Source organism: Austrofundulus limnaeus, unplaced genomic scaffold (assembly GCF_001266775.1).
Source record: "Austrofundulus limnaeus strain Quisiro unplaced genomic scaffold, Austrofundulus_limnaeus-1.0 Scaffold21, whole genome shotgun sequence".
NCBI classification, from domain to species: Eukaryota; Metazoa; Chordata; class Actinopteri; order Cyprinodontiformes; family Rivulidae; genus Austrofundulus; species Austrofundulus limnaeus.
In genome coordinates, this window is record NW_013952423.1 from 1,546,106 (window position 1) to 1,572,513 (window position 26,408).

The following is a 26,408-nucleotide window of genomic DNA, read 5'->3' on the forward strand; positions in this document are numbered from 1 at the left end:
ATCTTCACTTTCTCAATAAATGTTCTGTATTCTCGTCTTATTTTTAAAATTATTATATTTTTGTTGATGTTTTTTGTGATAAAATGATTTCTAAGATATAATAAATGAAAAAGTTGCTGATGGACAGTAAGACATAAGAAGTTAATGCTAATATTTTTAATTGTAATCATTTTTATTTTTTAGTTTTGAATTTTGGCCGCCTTGTTTAACTGAGATTAACTTCTTGATTTACTTTTTGCTGCTCTTAGGTCAAAGTGACCCACGGGGTCTGTTTTAAAACATAGTTTTTTAAGGTAATTTTGAACCAAGAACAGCAGGAGGGTTAATTATTTCTAATCTTCTCATCTGAAGCTAAAACATTTATTTTTTGTGATTGTCTCAACCTGCAGGTTTTACTTGTTTCTCTTCTCCAACCCACCCGATTTTAGTGACTGAATTGCTTCTTCAGTTTCTGCAGAAGCCTGTTAATCATCCATTCATTCAAACCAGGTGTGTTGGAGCAGAGAAACAAGTAAAACCTGCAGGGCGGTGTTCCTCCAGGACCAGCATTGGAACCCCTGTTTTTGTTTGTTTTTTATCGGTAGAAACATTCAAACAACTTACCTGATTTGGAGAAAATAGGAAGAAATGATTCATGCTTGGGGTATTTTTATCTTGTTCTACAGCTCTGCAGTAATCCTGTTGTCAAATTTACAGAAAAAACTCAAAGGTTCAGAAAAGGGGGAAGATAAACCTGATTGGCCGTCTGCAGCTCACCACAGAGCGAATGAGAGAGGAGGAGAACGAAGGCATCGTCCAGCTCAGGATACTCAGAACGCAGGTGGGGACAGGAACTCCCAGAATACACCTCTTCTCTTGCTTTTTTGTTGCGGTTAATATTATTATTATTGTTTTTGCCTCATGAACCTCCAGGAGGCCATAATCCAGATAATGAAGATGAGGAAGCGCATCAACAACGCTCAACTGCAGACGGAGCTGGTGGAAATCCTAAAGAACATGTTTTTACCACAGAAAAAGATGATCAAGGAGCAGATCGAGTGGCTGATAGATCACAAGTACATAAAGCGGGACGAGACGGATATAAACACCTTCATCTACATGGCATAGCTCGGCATTTCAGGACGACCTGTTTTAACTTCTCTTTCAGTGGATCCGGCCTGATGGACGCTAGAATATTCCAGGCTTCCCGTCCTCTATTGAAGAAGAAGATTTAAAAAAAATCCAATCTTGTGCAGGGAGACATGAGTTCAAGAGCGAGACATATTTAAAAAAAATCTTCCTGCCTTAAAACTTGTATAAAGATTTCAAAAAATATTGTTGATATCAAAGCAGCGGCGGATTCTGCAGCGAGTGGTCAAAGCTGTTTTTAAATCAGGGAGGGGGGAGAGGCTGTTAAAAATGTCCGTGTTTTTTTCTTTCGATGCCGCTCTGCGTCACGTCCACCGATACTACACTCCTCCTCTTGCACAAGTCTGACGAGACAGACAGGAAACGCCGAGGAAAAACACCTGCGGCCCGGATCGAACACAGACCACTTGAATTAAATGCTGCCATCTTTCCTTGGGAGGCGATGCTGCTACAAACCCGGCTACTCGGATTTATCACAGCGGGGTGCCCGACGCCGCTGGGAAATGACCGTTACAGTAAAAGTGATCAAACACTTGAATCTGGACTTTCACGATGTATAAATTACACACAAAGACTAAACCAAACAGGAAGCCACAACTCTGACCCCATCGAGTCTCTGTCCTGAGGTGAATGTGAGGATGTGGGGTCACTTAGCACATTTCTATAATAATTACAGCCCCCCCAYGACCACCTCTACCACTGACGATCACGGGGACAGAGAGGTGGACCGGGAGTCTGAGAGGTCCGTTTGTGTTTGGGAACAGGCCTCTCCAGTCTCTGGTGAGAGGAGGCCGAGGTCAGTATTAACACAATACTACAATTCAAGCTATGAGAGAGTGTAACGTGAGATGTGAATAATGGAATGAATAAATAAACAGCACCTTATCATGAAACTACAAACAAACTGGTCTTTCCTTACACCACTCAACTCAACTGTAGGTGGAGCCAGAGCTTTGGCCAAGTTAGCTGAAAACAAAAACAACTATCTTTTCAGAACGCATCATTTCTTTTCATTCTGCAGCTCAGTTTTTAATTGTATATTGAATCTGTTTATGTGAAAGCTGTTAACTATCTTCACTAATAGTTATTGCTTAATATTTTTGCATGTATTTATTTTATCAGAAGTTTTGCTTTAGTGAATTAATGAGCCAAAATAAAAAGCTAGCTTGCAGGTTGGATATTATTATTATTATTATTATTATTATTATTATTATTATTATTATTATTATTATTATTATTATCATCATCATTATTATCATTATTATTATTATCTGGTTTGTTTTTGTAGCTTTTAGTGCTGAAGTACGTGCAGAACAAAGATGTGTTCATGCGCTACCACAAAGCCCACCTGACCCGACGGCTCATCCTGGACATCTCAGCCGACAGCGAGATCGAGGAGAACATGGTGGAGTGGCTCAGRGTACGAAACACATTTCATTTCATGCTCTGATGAATAAATGATGACAAATCTCACACAAAACATCACAACAAAATAGAAAATTTACCTTTCCTGAGAAAATGCATTGTGAATATTACTGCTGAAAGATTTTATCTGAAAGCTGCTGAAGAAGATGAAAATGTTTCATAAAAAAACTGTTATTGTGAGTTCGATCTGAAAAGCTGACATTTGCTGGAACTAGGGGGGAAAAATCTGCTAAAAGTAGCTTAAAAATAAAAAAACAGCTTAAACTAGCATAAAAAAAGCAGAAACGGAAAAAATGTTTAAATTAGCAGAAGAATAGCAGAAAGATAGCTGAAATGGCAGAAAAAAAGCTAAAATCAGCAAAAAAAGGAGTTGGAGAAGGCTGAAATTGGCACAAAGAAGCAGAAAGAGCATATGTTTGTCGAATTCAGCAGTAAGAAGCTGAAATTATAGCAAAAGCGTGAAGATAGAAAATAATAGTTTGCTGAAATCAGCCAAAAACTAGCTTAAAAACTAAAAAAARGGGCTTAAATTTGCATGAAAAAGTAGAAACACCAAAAAGTTGAAATTAGCATAAGAATAGCTGATAGCTAAAAAAAAGAAAAGAATCAGAAGAAGGCTGAAATTAGCAGAAAGAAGCAGAACTAGAGTAAAGTGCAGTAAAGGTTGATGAACATTTTAAAGGGTTTGGGGGATATTGTTGAGGACACTGCCTTTCATTTTSAATTAGAAAAATGTGGCCAAAAAAGCTAAATAGGTGAAAAAGTAGCTGAAATACCAAAAAGCACCTGTGGCAGCATTGAGCTGAACATCTTGATGTATGAATTGTTGAAATAGCACAAAAATTGTGGAACGAGATTCGTGCTGAATGGATTAGCAATCTTTTAACATTTAAAAGCATCTGTTATTAGCTCCAGAAGACACGAGCTTTAATTTGTTCTTACAGGAAGTAGGAATGCCTGCTGATTATGTCAACAAGTTGGCCCGGATGTTTCAAGACATCAAAGTGTCCGAGGACCTCAACCAGTCTTTTAAAGAAATGCACAAACACAACAAGCTGGCTTTACCAGGTAAGCTCTATGCCTCACCCTCTGCAGGTTCATTTAGTGTCTTTTTACAGATGTCAGTGGGCAGCTGTTTTTGTGTTTTGAACTGGAATCCGTTTGTTTTTGTTTTTTTGCTCTCCGGCAGCCGACTCCGTCAACATAAAGATCCTGAACGCCGGAGCGTGGTCGAGGAGCAGCGAGAAGGTTTTCGTCTCTCTGCCCATGGAGCTGGAGGATCTGATCCCCGAGGTTGAAGATTTTTACAAGAAGAACCACAGCGGCAGGAAGCTCCACTGGCATCACCTCATGTCCAACGGCATCGTGAGTTTTAACACGAACAACAAACAAAATAAACTCTCACATGCTGCAGCTGACGTCACAGTTTGGACAAATATGTCCAGTTTATTTGATTGTTGAGACTCGAGGAAACAAGTTTTAGTTTATTTTATTTTTATTTTATTAGAGTAGATATTTGAGCAAAAATGTATCTCTCAGGTTTATTTTTTTTATGCTTGACAGATTAAACAAATATTAAAATGAATCATCAGAACTCAACGTTTACATGTGAAAACGCTGCAGTGAGGTAATTTTATTTTGGACCAATGTAATTGACAGGAAGCTGTTGTTTGTGATGTTTGTTCTTCTGAAACATGGAAACACGTTTATACAACGGCATATTAGAACCATTTTATCGATTAAAAAAAGAGTAAATCTCCACCAAAAAAAATCTGAAATTTTGTGAATAATTTCAGAGATTTTCAGAAAAAAATAAGACATTTCTTTGAGCTCAAAAAGTCATAAATTTGCAAGAAAAAACTCAGAACTATTTTTGTATGCKTAGTTATTTTTCTTTTTCTTTATTTGATTTATAAGTTTTCAGGATGAAATTTTAAATCATACCCCGATTTTATATTTTTATTTAAAACAAACGTGTTTCTATTTATAAACACAACACAAAAAATAAAGAAATGTTTGTTTGGTAAATTATATCTTTGCTGTAACAGTGCTTCTTGGTAATAAATCTTATATCATTGGAAAGCCTTTTAATTTAACTCTTAAACGGTGCGCGACGGTGTGTCTTCTGAATAAATGAAAATGATTTAACACAGTTGTTTATACTTTTAGCTGCTCATTTTATTCCACAGCTGATGCTGATAAAAATGACAGATTTTCTTTTCTGGATCTCTGACAGNGTTTGAATCAAATAATCTAAATTTCTTCATTTTCAGTTCTGTGCTCTCCGATACTGTATTACATACAGATGGAGATATAGCATGTAAATCCTGTAATTAGGTAGATAGATATATTTTTAATTACAACATATTGTATCCTCTTATTTGTGGCAAAGGGCATTAGAGTAGGCCTGTGAGATTAGCGCATGCGCAATGAGCACCCCAAACACCCCGCCCCCCGCGCGCGCTTCTTCCTCGCAGAGAGAGGGCAGCCATCAAGCTCATGTAAAAGACACACAAAACTTCCTTTATATACCTTCAAATCCACCGCAGAAGAGTTAAAAAATGTGTAAATTTTCTACGTTTGCTTCACGTTGGCTACAGGTTTGCTACTCATCTTTAACTATTTAGTTTTCTTTTTTAATGTTCAAGGTGAAAAATCATTAGTGAAGTGACGATAGACGCCATTTTTAAAAAAAGCCTAATTTAGTTTAAGTGTATTTTAGTCTTTTTTGAGTAATTTAAAAGCAATGTCGTATTGTAAACGTTTAGAAATATGTAATCAAAGCATTTACTCAAATTTGATAGCGTTTTAGCTGTTACCTTCTGTGTTTGAAGGAAATAATAAGCTATTAGCTGCTGCTGCCACAGACCATATGCTGCTGCTAACAGGTCAGCTAAGCTAAGTTATGCTACATCTTTAATTTTCCTGCAGTTTTTTTTCTGCAAATACATGTTGGATAAGTGTTGTATGCTATTTTATTAGTTGTTTTGTATATGATGTAAAGTAAAAAAATGAACATTAATAAAAAAAACTTTAGGTCTGATCTATTTGGCACATCAATCACAGAATCAGCAGTGTTGTTACAAACTTAATTGTAAAGACTTTTATTCAGCAGAAGCTGTTTTATACGTGGTTTATTTCTGTTTTTTACGTCTTCTGCATCGCACCAGTGCTAATATAAATAATTTAGGAGTTATAAATTCAATGTTACTTATTTTGAAATCGGCACAAACTGACTTCCGGTTGCAGCGCGGGGACTTGACCCTGGAGATGCGAGAGGAGCTCCGTCAGCGGACCAGGGAGAGCGTGGTGAGGAATCCCAGCAGCCCCCGAGAGTGAGAGAGGGAGTCGGACCGGTTGGACCCCCCCCGCCCCTCTCTCCCTCCCCCCGTCCCAGGAGGAGGACCCGAGAGAGACCCACGTTGCCGCGGGAGAGGCCTCGGTCCAGGTAACCGCTGACTGCAAACGATGGATGCTGCTTTTCCCGGGCAGGCAGGTGCTGTTGTTTCGGGGGGATGCTGGGGATGGAGAGGCGGCGGTCAGCGAGCCGCACGAAACGGCTTGCTAAATCTCAGGAGATGCGTTACTAACTTACCATTTTTAGCCTGAATTATATGGGTTTTGCACATGGTTGTTAAGACTTAATGTGGATTAAGGTTGGAAGAAACCAATAAATCACCGAACTGCACCGGTGTGAATGCTGGCTGTGCGCTACGTTGCGCAAAAAAGAAAAAAAAGCGGCATGTATTGTAGATCTGTGATATTAGAGCTGCTGCTAGCCCTTTCTTTATTGCCTTTATTTTGTGTGATGTTCTGCCTGTTTTGTGTATTCTATGCCATAGGCTTTTTACTGTTTGTGTCACTGTGGTGGTTTCACTGCAGCTCGTTGGAATATTTCAGATTTGGCTTCCCTAATTCTCAGCATAAACAAATCCACGATTCTAAGGGCCACATCTCATGTCCAGTTCAGGAGGAGAATAATCTGAATTGATAACTACGCCTGCTCATTTTGGTGGAAAGTAAATGATTTCCAAGTTTTGCCTTCTTTTGCTCAAAGTGGGAATTTCCACGGGTTGATGGTTCCATGGGTTGAAGTCTGTAGTCATGTGCATGCAGTATTGTGGATAAATAATATCAGAGGTGTGCTGTTCTGCACAGCACCAAKAAAGGAATGAAATCAGATTAACAGTTTATGCTCATTTTAAGTCCTAGTTTTGTTTGCTGTCATATATAATGTTTTTAAAAGGAAGAGTTTCAGGAAATTTTATAGGGGTAACTTTTAAAAATGACACAAAAATACATTTTAACATTCAGATTTTGTTTACACATTTCAGAAATAAATATCTAATACTAAATTTTCACTCCCTAAATGAAGAAAAATAAGTTTAAAATGACTCAATAAAAACGTAATTCGACTTTTTACTGTCAATCAGCTAGAAAATAGTGTAGCCCTGTTATTTAAACACATGAACAACGTTGTGGTGGGGTTTACAGAAGCAGCCTGAGTGGACCTGAGTGTCATCTGTCAGGGCCAAGCCCATCGCAGCTGGCATCAGGAGATACTGCAGAGGGGAGATCACGATGCTGGGAGGATGGGGAGCTGGGATAGCCCTCCTCCTTGATGCAGGGGAGAGCGGGGCAGTGGCGGCGGTGGTGGTTGGATGAGGGATGGTTTGGCGCACCCCTCCCTCCCCCATTCTGTCTGTGGTATACTGGTGCATTACTGCTCCTGGTTCACTTCTGAGTGTAATCAGTCTGTCAGCAGCAGCAGACTCAATCAGTCACTCCCCCACTGCCGCCAACACGCGAACACACTCGTCTCTGATTTCTGACCAGAGTGTTGCCACAGTCAGCTGCTTCCTGCTGTGGGCATCACTTGTGTGCATCATTGTTCGTTGCAGGGGAAAATATGCTTTTCTTGACAACAAGTCACAGTGACTCAAAAGTATAAAGAACCTCTTTCTTTTGTTCTTTCTCATTGATTATGTAGCATACAGTATTCATGAAGTGGACTTTGATTTTTGCATATTCAGCAGCTTACCTGCACTGCTTGCATTCATTTATCCCTGCTCTTTGTTTAAAACAAACAGATTTGGTCCTTTGCACTCTTTGTACATCAGCTGTCACTTCAGAAAGTAGCCTTAAGTCTTGAGCAACAACATGTGCCCAAAATAAAACCTTTAAAGCAACAGGCTCTCTCTGTAATGTGCCAAGAGAGCCATGAATGCGTACTCGCATCATTTATATCATTGTCTAGTGTTACTTCTCCTGACAGGTGGAAATAAACGCTTTTGAAAACAGTTATTAATAAAATACAACTTAATTATTTAAGAAGTTAATACAGAATGAGAAATGGGGCTTTTTAATAGTTTGTCCTGACAGTATGAGCTGGAAGTTTTGTGTTTTTGCCTTCATGTCATTTAGAGATGTACTGTACATGTGTTGCATCTGAGCCCTCAAATCCTGAGTGTGGCCTTGCAGGAGCTGTCCATGGTGCTGCTCAGGCTGCATTTTCCACTGCAGAGTGGCTCAGACAGCTCAGTGGTTCAGGAATCCCCAGTACTGCTTTCTCAATGTTACCTCTTCTGGGCACACCTGGTTAGTTTGTCAGGTGCTTTGAAACTGTCACTGGCAAAGATTTTGTTGTTGCAGTTAGCATTGTGACACTTGTGATACCAAACAGACAAAATCACAAGCTAAAATGAGTTTTAATGTAGGGCGGCACAATATTTGGAAAAACTGACTTTGCGATTTTTTTCTAAACTTGGGATATAAAAAATATCCAAGAGTTTTAAACAAATGACTTGAATAATACTATCTTGTTGACGATGAACCTTCAGGTTACGTGTATGTTTTTTTTCCCCATAGTTGAGTCATCTTTTATTTTACTACATTCTATCATCTGCAAACTTGAATTGTGTTTTATCAATTAATGTGTTGCCTCTCTGGCTTAGTTTGTTTTCATTACTTAAACTGTATTTTACCACTTTTCCTCCATTTTTCTGCTCATTTTCCTCATTTTTGTCAAGATCCTTGTCATCTTCCTCCACAGTTGGAGAAATATCCGACACTTCTCTGAAAAACGTTGCCACTATTGTCCCAGAAGTTTCACAACAAAATAAAAGTTTGAGCTTCCTTTGACATGAAGCCGCCCGCTTTCTGAAGCAACCCGTCAAAATAAAAGCCGTACGACACGACCGTCTCTAGATGACACGTTGATTTAATTTGCCTCCTACATTACAGGACCTGCAGTGTGACGTTTGCACACACGTGCATTGCTCAAACAGCATATCGTGCAGCTCTAGTTTGGAGGATTGGTGTGAAACAAGTGACACTGCAGTGAGACTCTTGAAGTATTATTTATCTAAAAACTGTGATACTTCGTGGTTGTGCTGCTCACAAAATGTTATTTAAAGACTCGCCAGTCACCATAAACTCATAAGCTAATGCAAGTAATCTTTGTAAGAAAAGCTTTCAAAAATTTAGGTTTTGATTTGAGGYAAGAAGCAAAAACACAAATATTGGAGGTAATATTTTCATTCAGGGAGATGAGGTGTTGAACCATGATACGTCTGCCACTGTTAGCGCCACATTAGTGTAGCAGTCTTGTGTCAAAAATGATACCATTGCACCATTATCACCACTAAGTCACACTTCTGCCAGTACCAGTTAACACCTGTTAAATGAGACCATCGTTGACGTCAGGTGTTGACAATTGAAGCAAAGACCATTTGTTTGCTCATGTTCAGCCACATGTTTAKGTGCTTCAGTTTCACCACAGATCATAAACTTGTCTGAGAGCTCAGCAGACTTAGAGGCAACAAATGTTACATTCAYCCTGCAGGTCTTAATGCTCAATCTGATATTTGTTCTTGTTTTTAGTGTGGTTGTGATTTAAATCAGATTTAACTGTGAACCGTCCATGGCCCTGAAGTGAGTTGTTGAGCCCTAAAGCTACACTCAGATGGTTGTTTTCACTAAATCTGTTTTAAATGTAGTGTATAGTAATTAACAAGAATTTGATGTTCCTAAATGTTGGACAGTTTAAAGGATTTACAAACAATTGTTATTAAATAAATAAATGCAAGGAATCATACAAAAATAAATCAAATATAGTTTTTTTAAAGAGTAAAATCTAATTGGCTTATCATAAAAACTTCCTTGTCTTTAGCCTCAGCAAAAGTCTTTTTATAGAGAAACAAATAGAGATAAAAGCAATAAATATTTCACTTTTTCTTTCTCTGTGCTGTTTCATACCAGCTGGTTTAGTACGTTATAATTTCCTAAAAACTGCTGCTGTTTAGCCTGATGCTTTGTGTTAATACCGGGTAATTAAATGTTTGTACACATGAAGGTTCTTTAGATTATAACTGCTCATCTGAAACTATCAGTTTTAATATAATCTGCCCCAAATTTTAGCAAAATATTTTATGAATCACTAGGTTTCTCTCAAAGTAATAGCTTGATGTAGATCTACAAATGATAAACTTCTAGATTCAGCCTGATTTTAATAAGGTTGTCACACATTTTATCTTAGCAAACACAAAAATGGCTTTATGGTCATTTTTACAGAATTAAAGCTAAAGTTTGGTGTGATAGCAGCTAAGAGCTGCAATGCTAACAGATAAAGTCAGATCTTTGATGAAAACTCTGCCATGGGTGATAGGTATTTTTTGATGTATGCTCATTTTCTTTCATAGCAGATTTTTCTGTTTATATTAAAGTCCCAAAGCCCAGTAGATTTTCAGGATTCATGCTCTGCAGGTGATGCTGTTGGCTCTCCACCTTGGCCAGATGACAGCATGGTTTTTCTCATCGTGGCCATCTGGCCAATGTAGCTTCCAACTGCAACCTCGCAGTTCCCTCAGGAATTTACTTTTATCACTTGCTCAAGAGTCAGCTGGCTTATTATTCCCCTGAACCAGACTTTGTTTTGCTTAATTAAGGTCAAAGTTTGAGCAGACTAAAAGCTGGAGTTGATGCCAACAACAACATAGACTTGGTGTTTTTGGAGATCACCACATGTAGACCTTCTTCAGAAGGACACTTCAACTAAACACTCCTGTTTYTAGTTCAATGCAAAGAGTTTTATTTATTAGTTGGGCACATTGTGCAGCAAATTAATAGAGCTGTGCTTTCCTTTTAGTTTAGTGACACCTGATTGACAAACATGTTAGGATTCATTAAATCACTTTTCCTCTCAAAGAGTTGGATTTTCTTTCTTGAAGCCTTTAGGCTAATGCTTTTTTAATAGTACTGCAGTCAGACTTCAGGCTACTACTGATGTCTTTTTGATGTGGTGTCTCACCATTTCAAAATGAAAATTGCTTTGAAGTGTCAGGATGTTTAAATAACTTTGAACTATTAGCTTGTCCCGGTAATGATGTCCTTACTGAAGAAAAAAAATATTCATTAAATAAGTTAGCAATTTTTTCATAATCAGAAACAAGAAGTCTATTTATTGAGATTTGTGAATTGTTATTAAATGTTTTATTGTTACTTTCACCTGTCACTGACTTAATTGTTTCCCATAATATTTTTGGATTCTTACTGGCTGAAATAATTTGATTTTTAAAATATTGTTGTTTGGTTTTGCGTAATTCAGCAACACATTTATTTCGGTAACTGTTTAAACAAGACCGATTTTCAGAAGTTTTTGATATTCTGTAAGTTTTCATTGAAGAAGCTTTCAACTTTAGGAGGTGTATTATAAAGGCATTCAACCATGGAATTTTATTTTTCCAGACTGGAACTTTACAAGTTGAAACATATTTTTCCTGTATTGTCTCCAATTTATCATAAAAATTGGACAAAATGCGATTTGGATTTGACAGAGAAATACCCTCATTCCAGTTAGTATTCTCAATCTCAGCATGAAACATGGCTAACTTTGATTTTGGATTCCTTTTAATGAAATTATGCACATGACCTGTAGGTTTCTTAAGGTTTTTTCTAATGACATAAATAAATGAATGATCCGAGATTGAAGTATTTATAACTYCAGATATGCCATATATGGAGGATCGATTTGTGAAAATAAGATCCAAAATGGAATTGCRTGTCTTGCCAAATCTTGTTGGTACTTTAACTGTTGAAGCCCTGAGTTTATAGACATTGCTTTCAGGCCTTTGGAAGTTTTATCAGCCCAATTCATATTGATATCACCAAGAGTCACAAACTCTTGATTTTATGCCTTTTATAATGTCAGTCAGCTGCGCTAAATATTTAGCTGAATTAACACTTGGAGGTTTATATGTAACAACAACCGTTACTGAAAGGTGATTTGTAAGCTTGATTTCTAATTGCAGAGATTCAGACTCAGTTGACAATTCTATTATAGAATGTGAGTATTTCTTGTGAACATAAASTGCAACACCACCTCCAAGCCTATCAGTACGGTCTCTACGATACAATGAATAATTTTCAACTGAAAGAAACGAATTTGTATAGCAGGAGTCAGCCATGATTCTGATATAGCCATAACATGTGCTTGTGTCTGAGCAAGTATTACTTTGAATTCATCCAGTTTAGGTACAAGACTTCTCATATTTAAATGACAGATTTTAAAGCCTCTAATTTTACCTCGTTGATTTAGCGTCCCTGGACTTTTTTTTTTAGATAGGAAAATCTCTTTTGCTTTCTTACTGATGAAGTGTTCAGACCTGACATAACAGGAGGTTGTCTAACCTTTTCAGGATATAATAGATAAATCCCTGTGTAGACTGTAATTGAGTTGGATTTATATAAKATACACCTGTGCACAAACCCAGGTCAAGATAATTATTAAAAACATATGTAAAAAATCCCATAAAATATAAAAAAGTGGACATAAAAACATTTTTAACTGGACCTGGATTAAGTTCAATATTTCCAATGACTAAAAGAATATTAAACAGAAGTCTTAAATGTTGTTTCCGACTGGTTAAAACAGAGTCTGTTATATCCGTGCCTTTAGCACTAATGTCTTTTGTCCACTGATGAAAAACAGTAACATAGGCCCAAATTACTACCTGATCAGGTGAGGTTCTGAAGCCAGTCAGTAGCTTGCTGTTCTTTTCTTCGCTGAATGGCGCACACTTCAAGGCTTGAATAACATGGTTCCCACCATGCCGGACACGAGCATGCTCACCAAAACCAGTAGCTCCAGTTTGATCCCCAACCGAAAAACGGCACAGCCAATACTGATTCAAATAGGCAACAGGGAAGCTGGTACGCCTCACCTGCCAGCCTAGTCGCTCCGTCCCGGCTCCCACCTCCACACGTCCAGGCCGGCAAGTCCACCCCAGGYGCTCCGTCCAAACACGAGGGACAATCCGAGGGCCGAGGGACTCCACCCACATCCGCCACTCCACCGAGGCACGCCGCAACAGCAGCAAGCCGGAGAAACCAGCCCAACCGGCAAGGTAGATGATATTTACCAAAGTTAGGATAAGTTATGGTCGATGCTTGTATACACGCCATAGGACGCTTGTGTGCTGTTGTTTTTCGAAAATGATGTCCGTCATTTGCGTCTTTGATCTTCCGTTTATGTAGCATACAGAGTAACAGCAACACTAAAGCTGAGGTAAATTTGGTCAAAAACAGACCTGCAGATGCCTGTAAAGCCAAATGGGATGTATTTTCCTGCAGCGATACTGCACAGCTACATACATCTGCCGCCACCGCCGTCATCTCCATGTTTTAGTCTATTTGAAAATTGTTTGTATTTTTTATTGTGCTGGGACCTGAGGACTTTTCCATCTATTGTCTGCAAACATGAATTGGTGTTTTTCACATAATGTGTCATCTCCGTGTCCATCTTACCTTCTGTTTCCGTCACGCTTTAAAATAACTGTATTTGACCTCCTTTCCTCCGGTTCTCTGTGAATTTACTCATCTTCCTCCACAGCTCAAGAATTCACCGACATCACTTCACTGAAAAAACGTTGCTGTTATTGTCCCAGAATTTTCACAACAAAATGAAAGTTTTAGCTTTTTTTTGACACGAAGCTGCCCACTTTTGGTATAAACCCATCAAAATAAAAGCTGTAACACGTGACCTTTTAGTGCAGAGACTTATGGTTTAGTCCCTAGATAACACATTGATTTAATTTGCCTCCAACATTGCAGGACCTGCAGTGAGACTGTCCACACATACATGGGCATGACGATGCTCTAACGATGTATTATGCAGCTGTAGCTTAAAACGATACTAACTGATTACTATGATCAATAAAAACATATTGGTTTAAAATGCTAGAAAAACAGTTTTGGCATATTTATGTATATTTTTTTCCATAAAAAAAGCAAAAATAATCTGTTCTAAAAGACGTAATTTTCTATGTTTTTCCAGAGTTTGTATTGTGGTTTCGTGGTTTTTCTGAATACTTCAGAATCAAGCCGTGTAGTCAGGCTGGTTGAACACTTTCCATCTGTATTAGAACATGGTTTTCTTTACAACCAGTGAATGTATTCAGAAGCCGGAGGTTGGCAGCTGTAAATGAGATTCGTCTGCATCGGTCCRCCTCTGTTCTCAGCATGACTGACACAAACTGCATCACAGAACGTTTCATCTGAGGTCTGAGAGGAGTTTTTGGAAACGCTGTGAAGGAACGAGTCTTCCCACATTATCATCTGAGCAGGTCTCCCCTGCCTCGCTGCAGGAGCGCGGCGCTCATTAAACACGGAGTCAAACACAAAGATCGTGTTCATGCATAAAAGATACGAGCGCCAATGTTTGGTAGCACATGAGGAAGGAACTGTGGMCTCTGGTTATAAAGTCCGATACTCTGGATGTCTCTGCTCCTTCTTTTAAAGTTTTAAAACGGTAATGGGTGTAGCTTTACTGTTACAGAAAATAACCATGATTGTCATTACCATTCCAAAATGTTGCCTGTTTACTGATGACTTGGTTCAGTGAAGTTAAAAATGATGAACAAATGATCAAACAAAAGAGAGCCATCATTTTAACCATGAATGCAGTAAAGTGCTTTTCTTTGTTGTTTTTTGTCTAACAGACAAGAAAAGAACTTTATTGATGTATAAATGAATAAAATGTCGATAAAATGAGCAACAAGCAGTTCAGTGTGCGATTATCATCTCTGCTGGTCTGCTGGAAGCACTCTGGTCAGTAGAAAGATTTGTCATTTAGCCAACGCCTCAGTATTGATCGTCTCCGCCATAGCTCCATCCTGGCCCACCGGTCCCTCTGCGTGCCCCCCGAGCTGATCAATGTGTGCGTAGCTCCTTCAATGCATGGCAGCGATAATGAGGCCCCGGAGGATATCAGTGAACTGACAGATTAATCATTTGAACCCAGTGGATCCAGGCTGTGCTCGGGTAGCAGCACACATCGGCTGTTCAGGTATTTCAGCTCACTGGATTCTGCTGTCAGTCTGAAGGGTGCGTGTGTCTGAGCTGAGGAGGGGCGATGACGCACTGAATATGTGGTTTTAAAATGTTTGATCAGAAGTTTGTAAACAGTTTGAAGAATGTATGAGCATGAATAATGGGTGTTTCTTCTCCTCACCTGGGATGTGTTTTTTGATTCCAGGGCTGCAGGATGTTCAGTTCCGTGAAGGCCTTTGAGGGGCAGCAGTACTCCACCCTGAAGAGGCAGTGTCTGCAGAGTGGCCTCCTGTTTGAGGACCCCCGCTTCCCCGCCACCGACGACTCTCTCTTTTACCAGGGCAACAGGATCGGACGTGTCATCTGGAAGAGACCTCGGGTAAGTTGCTTTGTTTGCTTTAGGAGTTCTAGTTGAAACTTTTTTAAAGGGATTTTTGACCTTTTTTGATAAACATTAACTTCAACTATCAAAATGAGACAAAGGTACTGTAGGCTGTGTAGTTTTTATAAATTAAATGAATGTATTGTCACAAGGACATTATGTATGCCGCAATGCATTCTGGGTAAAGGGCAAATACAGCTGCTATGAAAATGAAGATTGAAGACCACAGAGCTGTTTTATGAAAGGCTCACCACAGCTTTAAGGGCTCGACACACGGGAGGCGACGTCGCTTGCTCTCCATTCATTTCCTATGGAGCCTGTGCGGTGAGGCGACAATCGCTTGCCCTCCTCCAGCTAAGCGACCAGCGAAAATAGTGCATGTGAAATTTCGCGGTCGTACACGTAGACGTGCACACGCGAGCTTGCGACACGACATATGAAAGTTAAAAAATGTTCAACTTTTGTCTCTGTCGCTTAGCGTACAACCAATCAGTGAGGGTTTCATTGACTGACCAATGAGCGGAGAGTATGCTACACACTGCCGTTAGCTAACACTTTCACCAAGTGATTACTAAAAAGCTTTGTGGGAATTTATTGGCACCAGGGTGAAGTTTATGGTAAGTTTTCCTCATAAAACTGTATCTTGATGTGTGTTTGTTTTTCAATATCATTAGCATCACAAGATTTGTATAGTTTACACGTCCGTAATGCACACCCGCTGTCCGAGTCAAGAACCAATCAAATTTTGTGAAGACAAGCGACCTGAGAGCGCGATTCGCAACGCTGCGATCGCTATCGCGTCCCGTGTGTCGGGTTTCACCCTGGCTGCGATGACAGCTGTCAATCGCTGTAGTTTGTCGCTGCCCGTGTGTCGAGCCCTTTAGTCTTTTAGCTTTGATGTTAGCTCCAGAGATGATAAATATGGCAGTAGCTCCCAAGCTAAAAATTATATGGCGTTAGCTCACAAGCTAATATACAGTATATGGTATTAGCTCATGAGCTAATAAACATAACCTTGGTCCCCAAGCTAATAAATATAGTGTTAGCTCACAAGCTAATATACAGTATACTGTATATGGCATTAGCACATGAGCAAATAAATATAGTGCTAGCTCCCGAGCTAATATTTATAGAATTAGCTCTAGAGCTAATTTTCTAAACATCGTATTTGATCATTTTAACCAATATATTTTGCACATAGAAATTAACACAAAATATAACTTTATTGTTACGTTGTAGMTTTTTAGCCTTGACTCATTTTGTTTTAGTCTCAACTGCATCCCATCATCATCATCATCAGCCCCAGAATGCTTTGTCAGTAAGAAAATTGCAACAGGCTTAAGTGAGAAATGTAATATACGCAAGACAATTTTTCAAATAATTAGATGTTTTATTCTTCACAAACATGTTTTRGTAGAACAGAGAAACGTTACAGCCAACATGTGACAGTAGTCGGTGATTAGTCTGTTTGCACCTGTACATGTCCCAAACAAACCTGACACTGGGGAGCACGGGCCAGTGTATCTCTATGCTTCTGCTTTTAAACAGTGAGCTTCTCTACTGAAATTATAAATGTCCACAGGAAGTATAAATTCCACGTATAAAAACATACCTAAATACTTTCATCTTATCTATCTTATCTAAGCAGTTTCTGACAAATCCGAATGTATCAGAGCTTTTTAGCTTTGGTTCAGCTGTATGGATGTCTGTAAAACTAAAGCATTAGCTGAAACTAATCCATAAAGCAGGTGTATTGATCCCAAATGCAGAATTATTGTTTGCTGTAGCTTGTTTGTTTGTGCAAGCATTACAGCAGAAAGCTGTGAAACATTTTTTTTCTGTTGAAGAAGATGCTCTGTTTAACCCTAAACACAAAGAATTATCTCCCAACAAATCTGACATAATACATTTGAGTACAGTTTTATAAAAGAATCTCTGTCCTAAGTCAAAAGGTGATTTTTTTTCCTTTTTTTTTTTGTTTCTTTCAAAATCCTGAAAATGCATCTGATATGAGTGCCTGCAGAGTTTGAGATTAATAACCCTACAGTATGACAAATCATTTATAGTTCCACTCTAACATCAGCAGTAATCAGTGATTGCTCCGCTGCACTCCTCTCTCATCTCCTTGTGTGGAAGTCTCCTCGTATAAGCCGGTGATGTATGATGTATTTGGGCTGCGGATGATTGGAGACGCAGGGCCTCAGGATTTACTCAGGCTACTGTTATCCCTCTCACCCAGCAGTCTGCCATTCTGGATGGTGTAACCTCCTTCTGCCCATGTGCCACCGCAGTGACAGCCAGCGTGCATTGCCATGGAAACTGGGTCATGCAGATTACATGTTTTGGTCCGTGCCGATGCCAGTCATGCAGACGTAAAGCTGGAAGAAGAGAGGGCGAGCAGGAGGCGCATCCTTTTTCGTTCTCACCCAGGACATGATTTGTGTCATCATTTTTGTGTCAGGGAGGTTGGAAACCCTGAAGAGGAYGATTTCAAATTATTTATTTTGGGATTTGTTTGAAGAAGCACATGGACAGGAAGCCCAGAGTTGCTGACTTTGCCTTTTAACTTAACAATTATTAAGTTATTTTTATTTTGGAGAATAACAAACAATGAAMATTTTTGATTTATTTGTGATTAACCTGTTGGTTCTGGTGCAGCTTTTTAGTATTATTGTTCCCATGGTTGGAAATGGTTATCTTGGTTCACACATGAAAATCAAATCCAGTTAACCTTGATAATTGAACCCAGGATWAAGTCTGATTTGGTCAAGCTCAACTAATCATTCAGATTCCTGAGTCTTAAGCTATGTTTTGTTACTGGGATCACCCTGATATCATGAGCGGTTCCAGAGATGTGTTGTGATTTGTTGGTCTGAATCCTATTTTTAGCATGTGAGGATTTCTTGACGTCATTTAAAAGAGGAAACCTTTTCTATTTGTGGTTATTTCATACATTAGCCTATATTTAAACAAACACATTTAAAGTTCAACAGCTATCAAGGAAAATGTCTCGCTCAAGGCATTTTTTAATTGTTTCCAAACTCAGTGAATAAACGTTAATACATTTAATGAATATTTTTATCATCCAGCAGCTGCAAGCTGTTGATGTGGCTGCATTTCAAAATAAAAGCATGAATGCTACAGATGTCACTGCTACTTAAATCAACAACAAAAACGATCACAATCATCCCTTTTTGGTTCCGACCCTGTTGAGCTTCTGGATTCTGAGACCATGTTTAGTAGAAAAAGTGGTTGTTCTGCAGAAAAGATGGAAACGTCTTTATTGTCTGTAGAGGAGCTGGTTTGCCCACTCACTGAGTGGGTTACAACTGTAAAAATCTGTCAGTGGTGTTTATGTAAGCTTAAAATCTTATGTGGACTGAGACTTGGTCTTTTCTAACAATCCAATCTGATAAGTTGAAGAGGTGCATGAGTTCAAATCAGTTTTTTTAAATAAGTTTTACAAATTTAAGTGTTGGAAAATAACTCAAACTACGATCTTTTGACCATTTAGATTTTTCTACATGGTAATCCATTTTTATGTTGCTGGACTTCGAAGTTAAATGACTGGAAGGACATTTTGCATGAAAGAGACTTATTTAAACATTAATACACATAATATAACAGAAGGTTTTGTATATTGTTGCTACATTTTTGACCATCCCACTAATGCCTTAAACGAGACGAATCCTGCTTTTAAATCTTTCTTTTTAACATTTAAACCATTCARTTGGGGGTCTMTATAAAGTTTAACTGCAAGACTTTTGTCTGAGTTCCTGGTTATTGTAGCTCCACAAGCCCTGCCCCTTTTCTTAGCTSKGTCTCAGATCAACTCGTTTTGGTGCTGTCACTTCAAACCCCRCCCCCTCCAGGTCTCACTCCTRATGATCATTGTCCACTCCACCCAGCTTGGCCATTTTTGTAGTTTGATTGCAGAGATAYGACTATATAGCAGTGTAGAAACCTTTTATTTACAAATAAATTAAAAGATGTCAACAARAGAAGACTTGTCCATCTAGCCTTACATGTTGGAGCCAGAGTCAGAGGAGAATAAAGATGATGAACCTASAGAACATCAGATTAACAAAATTGGTTAGCTGGAAGTTCATGACCTTGTTTAGCAGTTCTGCAGCAAAAATTATGACATTTTGTTCAAAAGAAAATAGAGAAAATTGAACGGGTTGACCCAAACAAAATATAAAGATATCTACACAGAACGAGGAGAGACTAAATTAAGCTTTTCTGAACTTCTGAGACACAACAAAACACATTTAAGGGCTAAAAAAATKAGATGTCCTTTTTTAAATTAGCAACAGACAGGTCTTTGTGTTAGTGTGGAAAACAGTAAATCAAAGAAAACCTGTTGACCCTCAAAATRACATCATGAACCTGTAATCTAGAATAATATGGACTCTTTAACTTGCCGGTACCGAAGCAGTAAAACAATAAACACATCCTGAACTGGTTCTCTCTTCTCCCCAACGGGCACTGAAAGCTCATTTGTGATGCACTGTTTTATTCAGAGGAGAATGCATGATAATGAAGTTAGACATTAAACTACTTAGGGGAAGAGTGGCTCTGAGAGAATAAATGTTCAGAACCATTAAAATTTAATGAAGGTTCTGGCAAAAGTTCATTTTAAATACTGAACACTCGACATGCGGAGCTGCTCTAAAGTGCATTTTTGAGCGTTAAGGTTGAATATTCAGGTGCTTCAGACACTTGACRGTCACAATTAATTGGGTTTTAATATTTAGGATTTGTTGCTGTATTTAATATAAAATAAAGTATTGTCTCATAAAGTGCTGAACTTTTAGACTCTGTTCAGTATTTGTCATATATTAAAACAGATTTTATTCTCTTGATCAATTTTTGCTCTAACGTGTACAGTAACACAAACGTCAATAATTTAAAGTACTAGTTAAGCAGGTTTTGCACTAAYAATCTGAGTGTACTAATGATGAATTCAAGTATCTTTCATGCTTAAGGACTGTAAAAGGATGTAAATGAAGAATACAAATTAAAAAAAGTTTAAAAAAGATAATGTAAGAAGTAAAATTTGTAGTAATGRAATGTCAAAATAGAGAGATTAAGAGAAAAACAAGATTTGTCGATACTAACAATATTTTCAGAGCAAATAAATTATTTTTGAGGTCTAACATTTCAAAAATTAAAATATTTGTTGTCATTTAGGTCAGAATTCAAATGTTTTTCTTTTATTTTGATCTTAAATTCTCAACTAGATTAAGGTCTGGGGTCGGATTTATAAAACTGGCGTATGCACAATTTGAGCCCAGAAACTTGCGTACGCCACTTTTTACGCCAAGGTTGTGATTTATAAAATACAAACTTGACGTGAAAATGTGCGGTGCCTCACGCCAGCTTTGACCCATGCGTACGCTCATTTTGGAGACGTGAAACTGCGACACAGATGGTGAAGTGGNCTGGGCTGTTTGTTTATTGTTTAATAGGGTTTATGTGTTTTTATAATAAACTTGTAACTAATTTCCTGCAAATCTAGCTTTATTTTGAGGTTATTTTAAGTTATATACACTAACCCGCTGGTGGTGTATTGACACACAAACCCCCAAAAAAATTGTTTACTCTAGCACATTTTAACTCTGTTTTATATTGTAAATGGATTAATGTTTAAATGTTTCCATTTTTTTCTGTTGTGCTTTTTTAAGGTATAGTTTTTAATTTATATCCTGATATTTTTAACATTTTACTTGGTCTGAATGTAGAAAAACACAAACCTTAAAGTGCCTGTGACATGCATATACAAAATTCAAAAAAGTCAAAGAAAACATCTTTATATTTAAGAAATTTGGCATGATTTTATCCATTTTGTCACATAACTGCATATTTTCCTCTGACTTTGCCCAGCCAAAGTGAAACAGGACGTGACATCAAAGGGGAACTCTTTAAGAAAAACTCACTGCTCTCTGTTTATTGAAACAATATTTGAACTCTAACTCTTCATATCTCTGATAATCACTCAAAAATAATGTAAAGAAACATCAGATTCTCTACAGTTAGAGTTGTCAGATATTGTAGCAATGCTTTGTTCACATGCAGACATTCCCCTTTGACATCACTTCCTTTTTATTTCACAGGTGAATATCTCAACAACCATTCATCTCAGYGGCATGAAATTTTGTTTTGCAGTATGTTATCAATGTTATCTTTCCAAAAATGAATTCMTATTTTTTTAAATGATGTCACAAGCACTTTAAAACATTTTAAAGTGTATTTTGGGTTAATGTTGCCAAGACATTTGTTTGCATGTGTGGCCGATGATGGGCCTCTGAGCCWAACTCATGGACGATGCTGAGGAGGATATGAAGTGGGGCAAAAAGCCTTCACTGGCAGAGTATATGATTAGACTGCGCTCGGCTCAGCCACAATATTCACATTGCTTCAGTGTCTGCAGGACTGATCGATACTCTATTACTCTTCCACCTGCACCAACCCGTGGACGGCAGGCCACCACAGGGAGCCCCCGCCGCTGCTCAGACTCCCAGCGATCAATGCTGCTGCGGACAGGGAGAAGAAATGTCGCTCGATAATTTAACTCAGACGTACAAGCACCTTGACAGAACAACAACCAAACATTGCTCCTCATTTATTTATTTATTTATTTATTTAGGTGACTGTATTAAACAGAGGGCTCATGAATGTAAGGTGAGATGAGGATGCTTGCAGAGGCTTCAGGCCTCCAGGGAGCGCTGCAGTGGCCCCTGCTTCTGATTAAAAGTTTTGCTTTTGCAGCATTCGGCTTTGCAGAGTCAGCAAACGAGCGATTGTGGTCGTATCCTGCCTGCGTGTCTGTGAATATGTTGCTGGGGTTGAGGCCTTTGTGTGCAAACGCATGACGTGAAATATGATATTCATGATTAACGCTGCGCGGTGGCTGTAAGCCGATCCCACTCAGGTTACAGCTTGGTTTAAAACCACTGGTTTATTATGATGATTTCTGCTTCAAACTAGGAATTAGGACCACAGGATATTGGAAAAAAATGATATTGAGATTTTCTCTAACCCTGCATTATATATTATATTATGAAAAAATACAGGAATCTTAACTTAAGTTTTGCTGCTATCTTGTTGACTATGAACCTGCACTGATCTTACCTTCCTTTTGTGCATGTTACAGCATGTTGTCTGTATTTAAGAGTTATTCTTATTTTCTTTTATTTTCTTTCAAGTCTTTTATTTAACTAAGTTGCCTGCTTCTGAAGCAACCCTTCAAAATAAGAGTCATGACACTTGATCGTTATTATTAACGCAGTCTTTTAGCTTGTGTCTTATATGACATTTTGCAAGTTTGTATCTTTCAAGCTTTTTTCTGACAAAACAAAGAACTGAGTTTTCCTGTCAGGATATTTTTTGTCCACACCCTGGAGCAATCGTCTCACATACTATCAGCGGAACTGCAGGAAATCTTGGTGTGCGTGTGTGTTGTGTGTTTTTCATGCAGCTGTAAGCGTCCAGCAGCTCACTGAACGTGTCGTTAGCRATAGCGAGGCTCGGTCTGTGCATGTTGTGGCAGAAAATGGACCTCATCAGAGAAGCAGCAGGAAATGTGACACTGTGCTGCCACTCATGTAGAAAGTTGTGAATTTAATCCAAGGATGCAAACAGACAGATGGTCCTTCTCTGATTTGTCAGCTGGCTTCAGTAATTTATGAACTTTTATCTTTTCTCAAACGCACATTAAAGGCTACTCTCACACAGCAGGCAAATCAGAACTGCTGTGTTGCATTTTATCATTTTATCCTGCTTTTGTGTCACAGAGATGGAGGTTTATGGATCTGTCCAGATATTGATACCAACATCATGCTTCTAACACCTGAGCAAATTGTAAACATTTCATTTAGATATGTTTTTTTACAGTTGGGGTTTAGCAGGTGGCCCCCTGTTCCTTCAGCTTAGTTTAATATATATTTTTAATATATATTTTTTTATCTGATCTGTGTAGCTAACGGTTTGTCATGTTCTGGTGGGGTGTAGGAGCTCTGCGAGGACCCTCACCTGTTTGTCGATGGCATCAGCGCACATGATCTGCACCAGGGGCAGCTGGGTAACTGCTGGTTCGTTGCAGCGTGTTCCAGCCTGGCTTCCAGAGAGTCTCTGTGGCAGAAAGTGAGTATGTGGACTTGTCTTGTTTTTGTGTTTATTCAGATGAAAACTTTTAAAATGTCCTATATTTATAAGCAGATTCAGTCTGAATTGATTAAAATRTTACTTATCTGATTAGCAGTGTTTATAAGGCTAACTCTAGTTTTAATTCCATCTTCAGTGTGTGAGTAAMTATTATTTTAAGGACATAAATACTACAGCACTCATTACTGCATCACAGCTCCTTCCTGCTTCTCTCATCAGTCACTGAAGCCCAACGAGTGAAAACTAATGCYGAGTCTCTGAGGACGAGCTGGAAACGCTGAGACTAAATGGATGTCCGGTGGATGGGATTTTTATCAGGGTGTAACCTTCATCAGTGTTTACTCTGTTCCACTGTAAAAGAATGAATAGACAAAGGAAGATGGATTGATAAATCCTTTGGGACACAGATGCTAACAGATTAGCATTAGCTGATATCACTTATAAAATGTGTAGCTTCATGAGCGAGCATGTCTCAGCTCAAAACGTATTGTTTTAGTTCAGACCCACAAGTTTTGTCTTTTAAACAGAATAAGTTTTCACTTTCTGTTCGCTTTGTAACAGMGTTAACTTTAAGCTAATTGTGTGTAAACTGTTGATCAGAGCTGGGAAATTAATTTTGTTTTTGTTGTTTGTGCAGTGGTTAACATGCAGCTGGCAGAAAGTTATGTGTGTAATAAACGTTAAAACTGGTTTTTATCCCTCTTAAAGACAATTATAACTCACAGCATCAAACCTGTTAAAGCAGGTTTTTTTTGCTTTTCTTACTGCTAAAATATAGTCTGAATATTTCTGAACATAGTCAACATTATTACTGATATATGGACGGCTGTGGTGAACTGGTTAGGGGAGTCGTCCAGTAACTGGAGGTTTGCCGGTTCGATGCCCCGTTCCAGCTGCTGCAGTCACTCCTAATATATTGTAAATTAAGGCCAAGGTTGTAAAACCTTAAATGCCTCTACATACTCCCTTCAAACTGCTGAAATCTGCTGTTGTTGAAGTTTTATGATGAAAATTACATCATTTTTGTTCAAGTCTTCCACTTTTTTGTCACAACCCACCAGGTGAACTTCACTGTTGTACCTGGAAGCAGATACTCATAGAGTCGTGAACGAATGTCGCTGTTCAGCTTCAGATGGAACATGTGGAGGCCTTTACAGTGTCGCAAATTAACAATATTAAAAACAAAATGATAAATAARTCTAATATAAAAATGTATCTGACGGAATTCCTTTTATTTAAAAAGACCAAATGTAACTATTAAAACTACTTCAGCTCAAACAATGTCATATTAAAGCTGCTTGATGTTATAAAAACATGTAAAAGAGATTTAGTTGTTGAATAGTTTGAGTAGCACACGTTTTTCTTACTTCCTTGTGTTTGTATGCACACGAGTGAGACACAAACTTAATACGCAAAAACTGTGAGAAAGATTGATTTAATTGAGGTTCATATAAATCAGCTTAGACACCGTGGCGACAAGAAACAAGTCACAGTAGTCAAATCCTCCTGACGTCGGAGCTGTTTTTTTTATTTTTCTCACTTTTCATTCAGTTCCTGCGTGTTGAAGTGAGCTTTAGGGAGGAAGAGGAGGATGGGAGCTGCTGTCTCCTTGTTTGTCAGGGTCATTGTGCAAGACTGAGGAACGAGGCGGCAGAAGCCTGTTCTCTCATCTGCTCACACACACACACACACACACAAACACACACACACACACACGCTCTGTCTCTGTGCATCGTCTCACGTGGGACTCAGCTCCTGCAAATCCTTCAGGGCAGGCTGTTTGTCAAACAGGAGGAGAAGCAGGAGAACAGTTTGATTCAGCACTCAAGCCCGAAGAAAACAAAATCCATGCTCATATTTTAAATTAACAAAACTGCAAATGAATTTTTATTGGATTTAAAAAGAATTACCCATATTTATTCGCAGCTTTAGAGTCTACAAAGATACACAAACATTTTGTGAACAGTTTTGCAGATGTCGGTTAACTTTTAAAAACTTGAGATAATTTATAAAAAAAATAAGTTTCCTAAAAATTATCCATTTTTTTAAACCATACAAGCACTTAAGTTTATTTTGCTTCAGTTGTCCACTTTGAAGGTGATGGAGCAGTCGATCGTCTCGGGGCTGCAGCCGTCTGCAAACTCAAACAGGAAGTACATCACCTTCCTTACCTTCGCCAGCTCCGCTATCCTCTCACCAAATTCATCTGCGTCGGCTTCGTAACACTGGATCGGCGCGTCCGGGGAATCCTTTGGCGATCTCCAGAAAACGCCGGCGGGCTCCAGCAGCTGCCGCGTCATCAGGTTGGTGAGGTCTGGCGTCCAGAGCTGCGAGGTGGCTGTGACGGTGAGGCGTCCAGGCTGAGCCAGCCGCACCGTCCAGTGCGAGAACCTGAGGGACTGTTTGGAGAAATCCAGCCGGTAAACGGCCTCATTGGCCCGCAGCAGGCGCTCGCCCTCCGACCTCTTCTGGCTGCGCTGCTGCAGAGACTGAACCCGCAGGCGCATCACCTCCGTCAGCTGCGTGTCCAGCCGGAAGGGCAGCTCAATTTTCTCAGACATGTTAGAACGGCTCTCAGCAGCCAAGAGGTCAATTGCACAGCCGTATTAAATCGTCAGCCCCGTCCAAGTTCTCCACACAAACTCCTAATCTCTGTTTCTGCAGACTCGCACAGTTTGCATGAGTTCCTGTCTGAGAGGAATTAAGAGCAGAGGGTGGGACTTAAGAAGACATAGAGATGAGGCGAGAGAAAACAAGATCTAATTACATTTAGGAGCAGAGCTCAGGCTCGGCCCACGGGGAGCTGTGCTTAGTACAGTTTGTCACTTTGTTTTTGACTTTGTTTGCTTGGTTACGTTCTTTAACTAACATTACACAGTACACCAAGTTCCATCAAGCAAGCTTTGGATTGTCAACAGAAATATTCAGAGTACAGTCGTCCCATGTGGGTTAGGGTTGGACAGGAACAAAACCCTCCTCA

At 38.9% G+C, this 26,408-nt stretch overlaps 2 protein-coding genes across 5 annotated transcripts in view; one reads left to right on the forward strand and one right to left on the reverse strand.

Annotated features, from left to right (window-relative positions):
• Nucleotides 1-26,408, forward strand: part of LOC106514630 (calpain-5) — a 50,622-nt gene that overhangs the window by 8,660 nt on the left and 15,554 nt on the right. For both annotated transcript variants that reach the window (XM_014004006.1, XM_014004005.1), the window contains exons 13-17: nucleotides 2,417-2,548; nucleotides 3,498-3,621; nucleotides 3,743-3,918; nucleotides 15,086-15,259; nucleotides 23,276-23,407. In XM_014004006.1, the coding sequence (XP_013859460.1) occupies nucleotides 2,417-2,548; nucleotides 3,498-3,621; nucleotides 3,743-3,918; nucleotides 15,086-15,259; nucleotides 23,276-23,407 (738 nt within the window). The remainder of the gene's footprint in view (nucleotides 1-2,416; nucleotides 2,549-3,497; nucleotides 3,622-3,742; nucleotides 3,919-15,085; nucleotides 15,260-23,275; nucleotides 23,408-26,408) is intronic.
• On the reverse strand, nucleotides 23,668-26,123 carry ompb (olfactory marker protein b). Of its 3 annotated transcripts, XM_014004011.1 has the most exons (3): nucleotides 25,600-26,123; nucleotides 25,339-25,363; nucleotides 23,668-25,204 (listed from the first exon to the last, which is right to left on the reverse strand). In XM_014004011.1, the coding sequence occupies exons 1-3, from the start codon at nucleotides 25,987-25,989 to the stop codon at nucleotides 25,095-25,097; spliced, it is 525 nt and encodes a 174-aa protein (XP_013859465.1). In that variant the 5' UTR covers nucleotides 25,990-26,123; the 3' UTR covers nucleotides 23,668-25,094. The 3 variants fall into 3 exon arrangements, with proteins under 3 accessions (XP_013859465.1, XP_013859467.1, XP_013859466.1); XM_014004013.1 differs by lacking the exon at nucleotides 25,339-25,363; XM_014004012.1 differs by lacking the exons at nucleotides 23,668-25,204; nucleotides 25,339-25,363 and having other exon boundaries at nucleotides 25,406-26,123.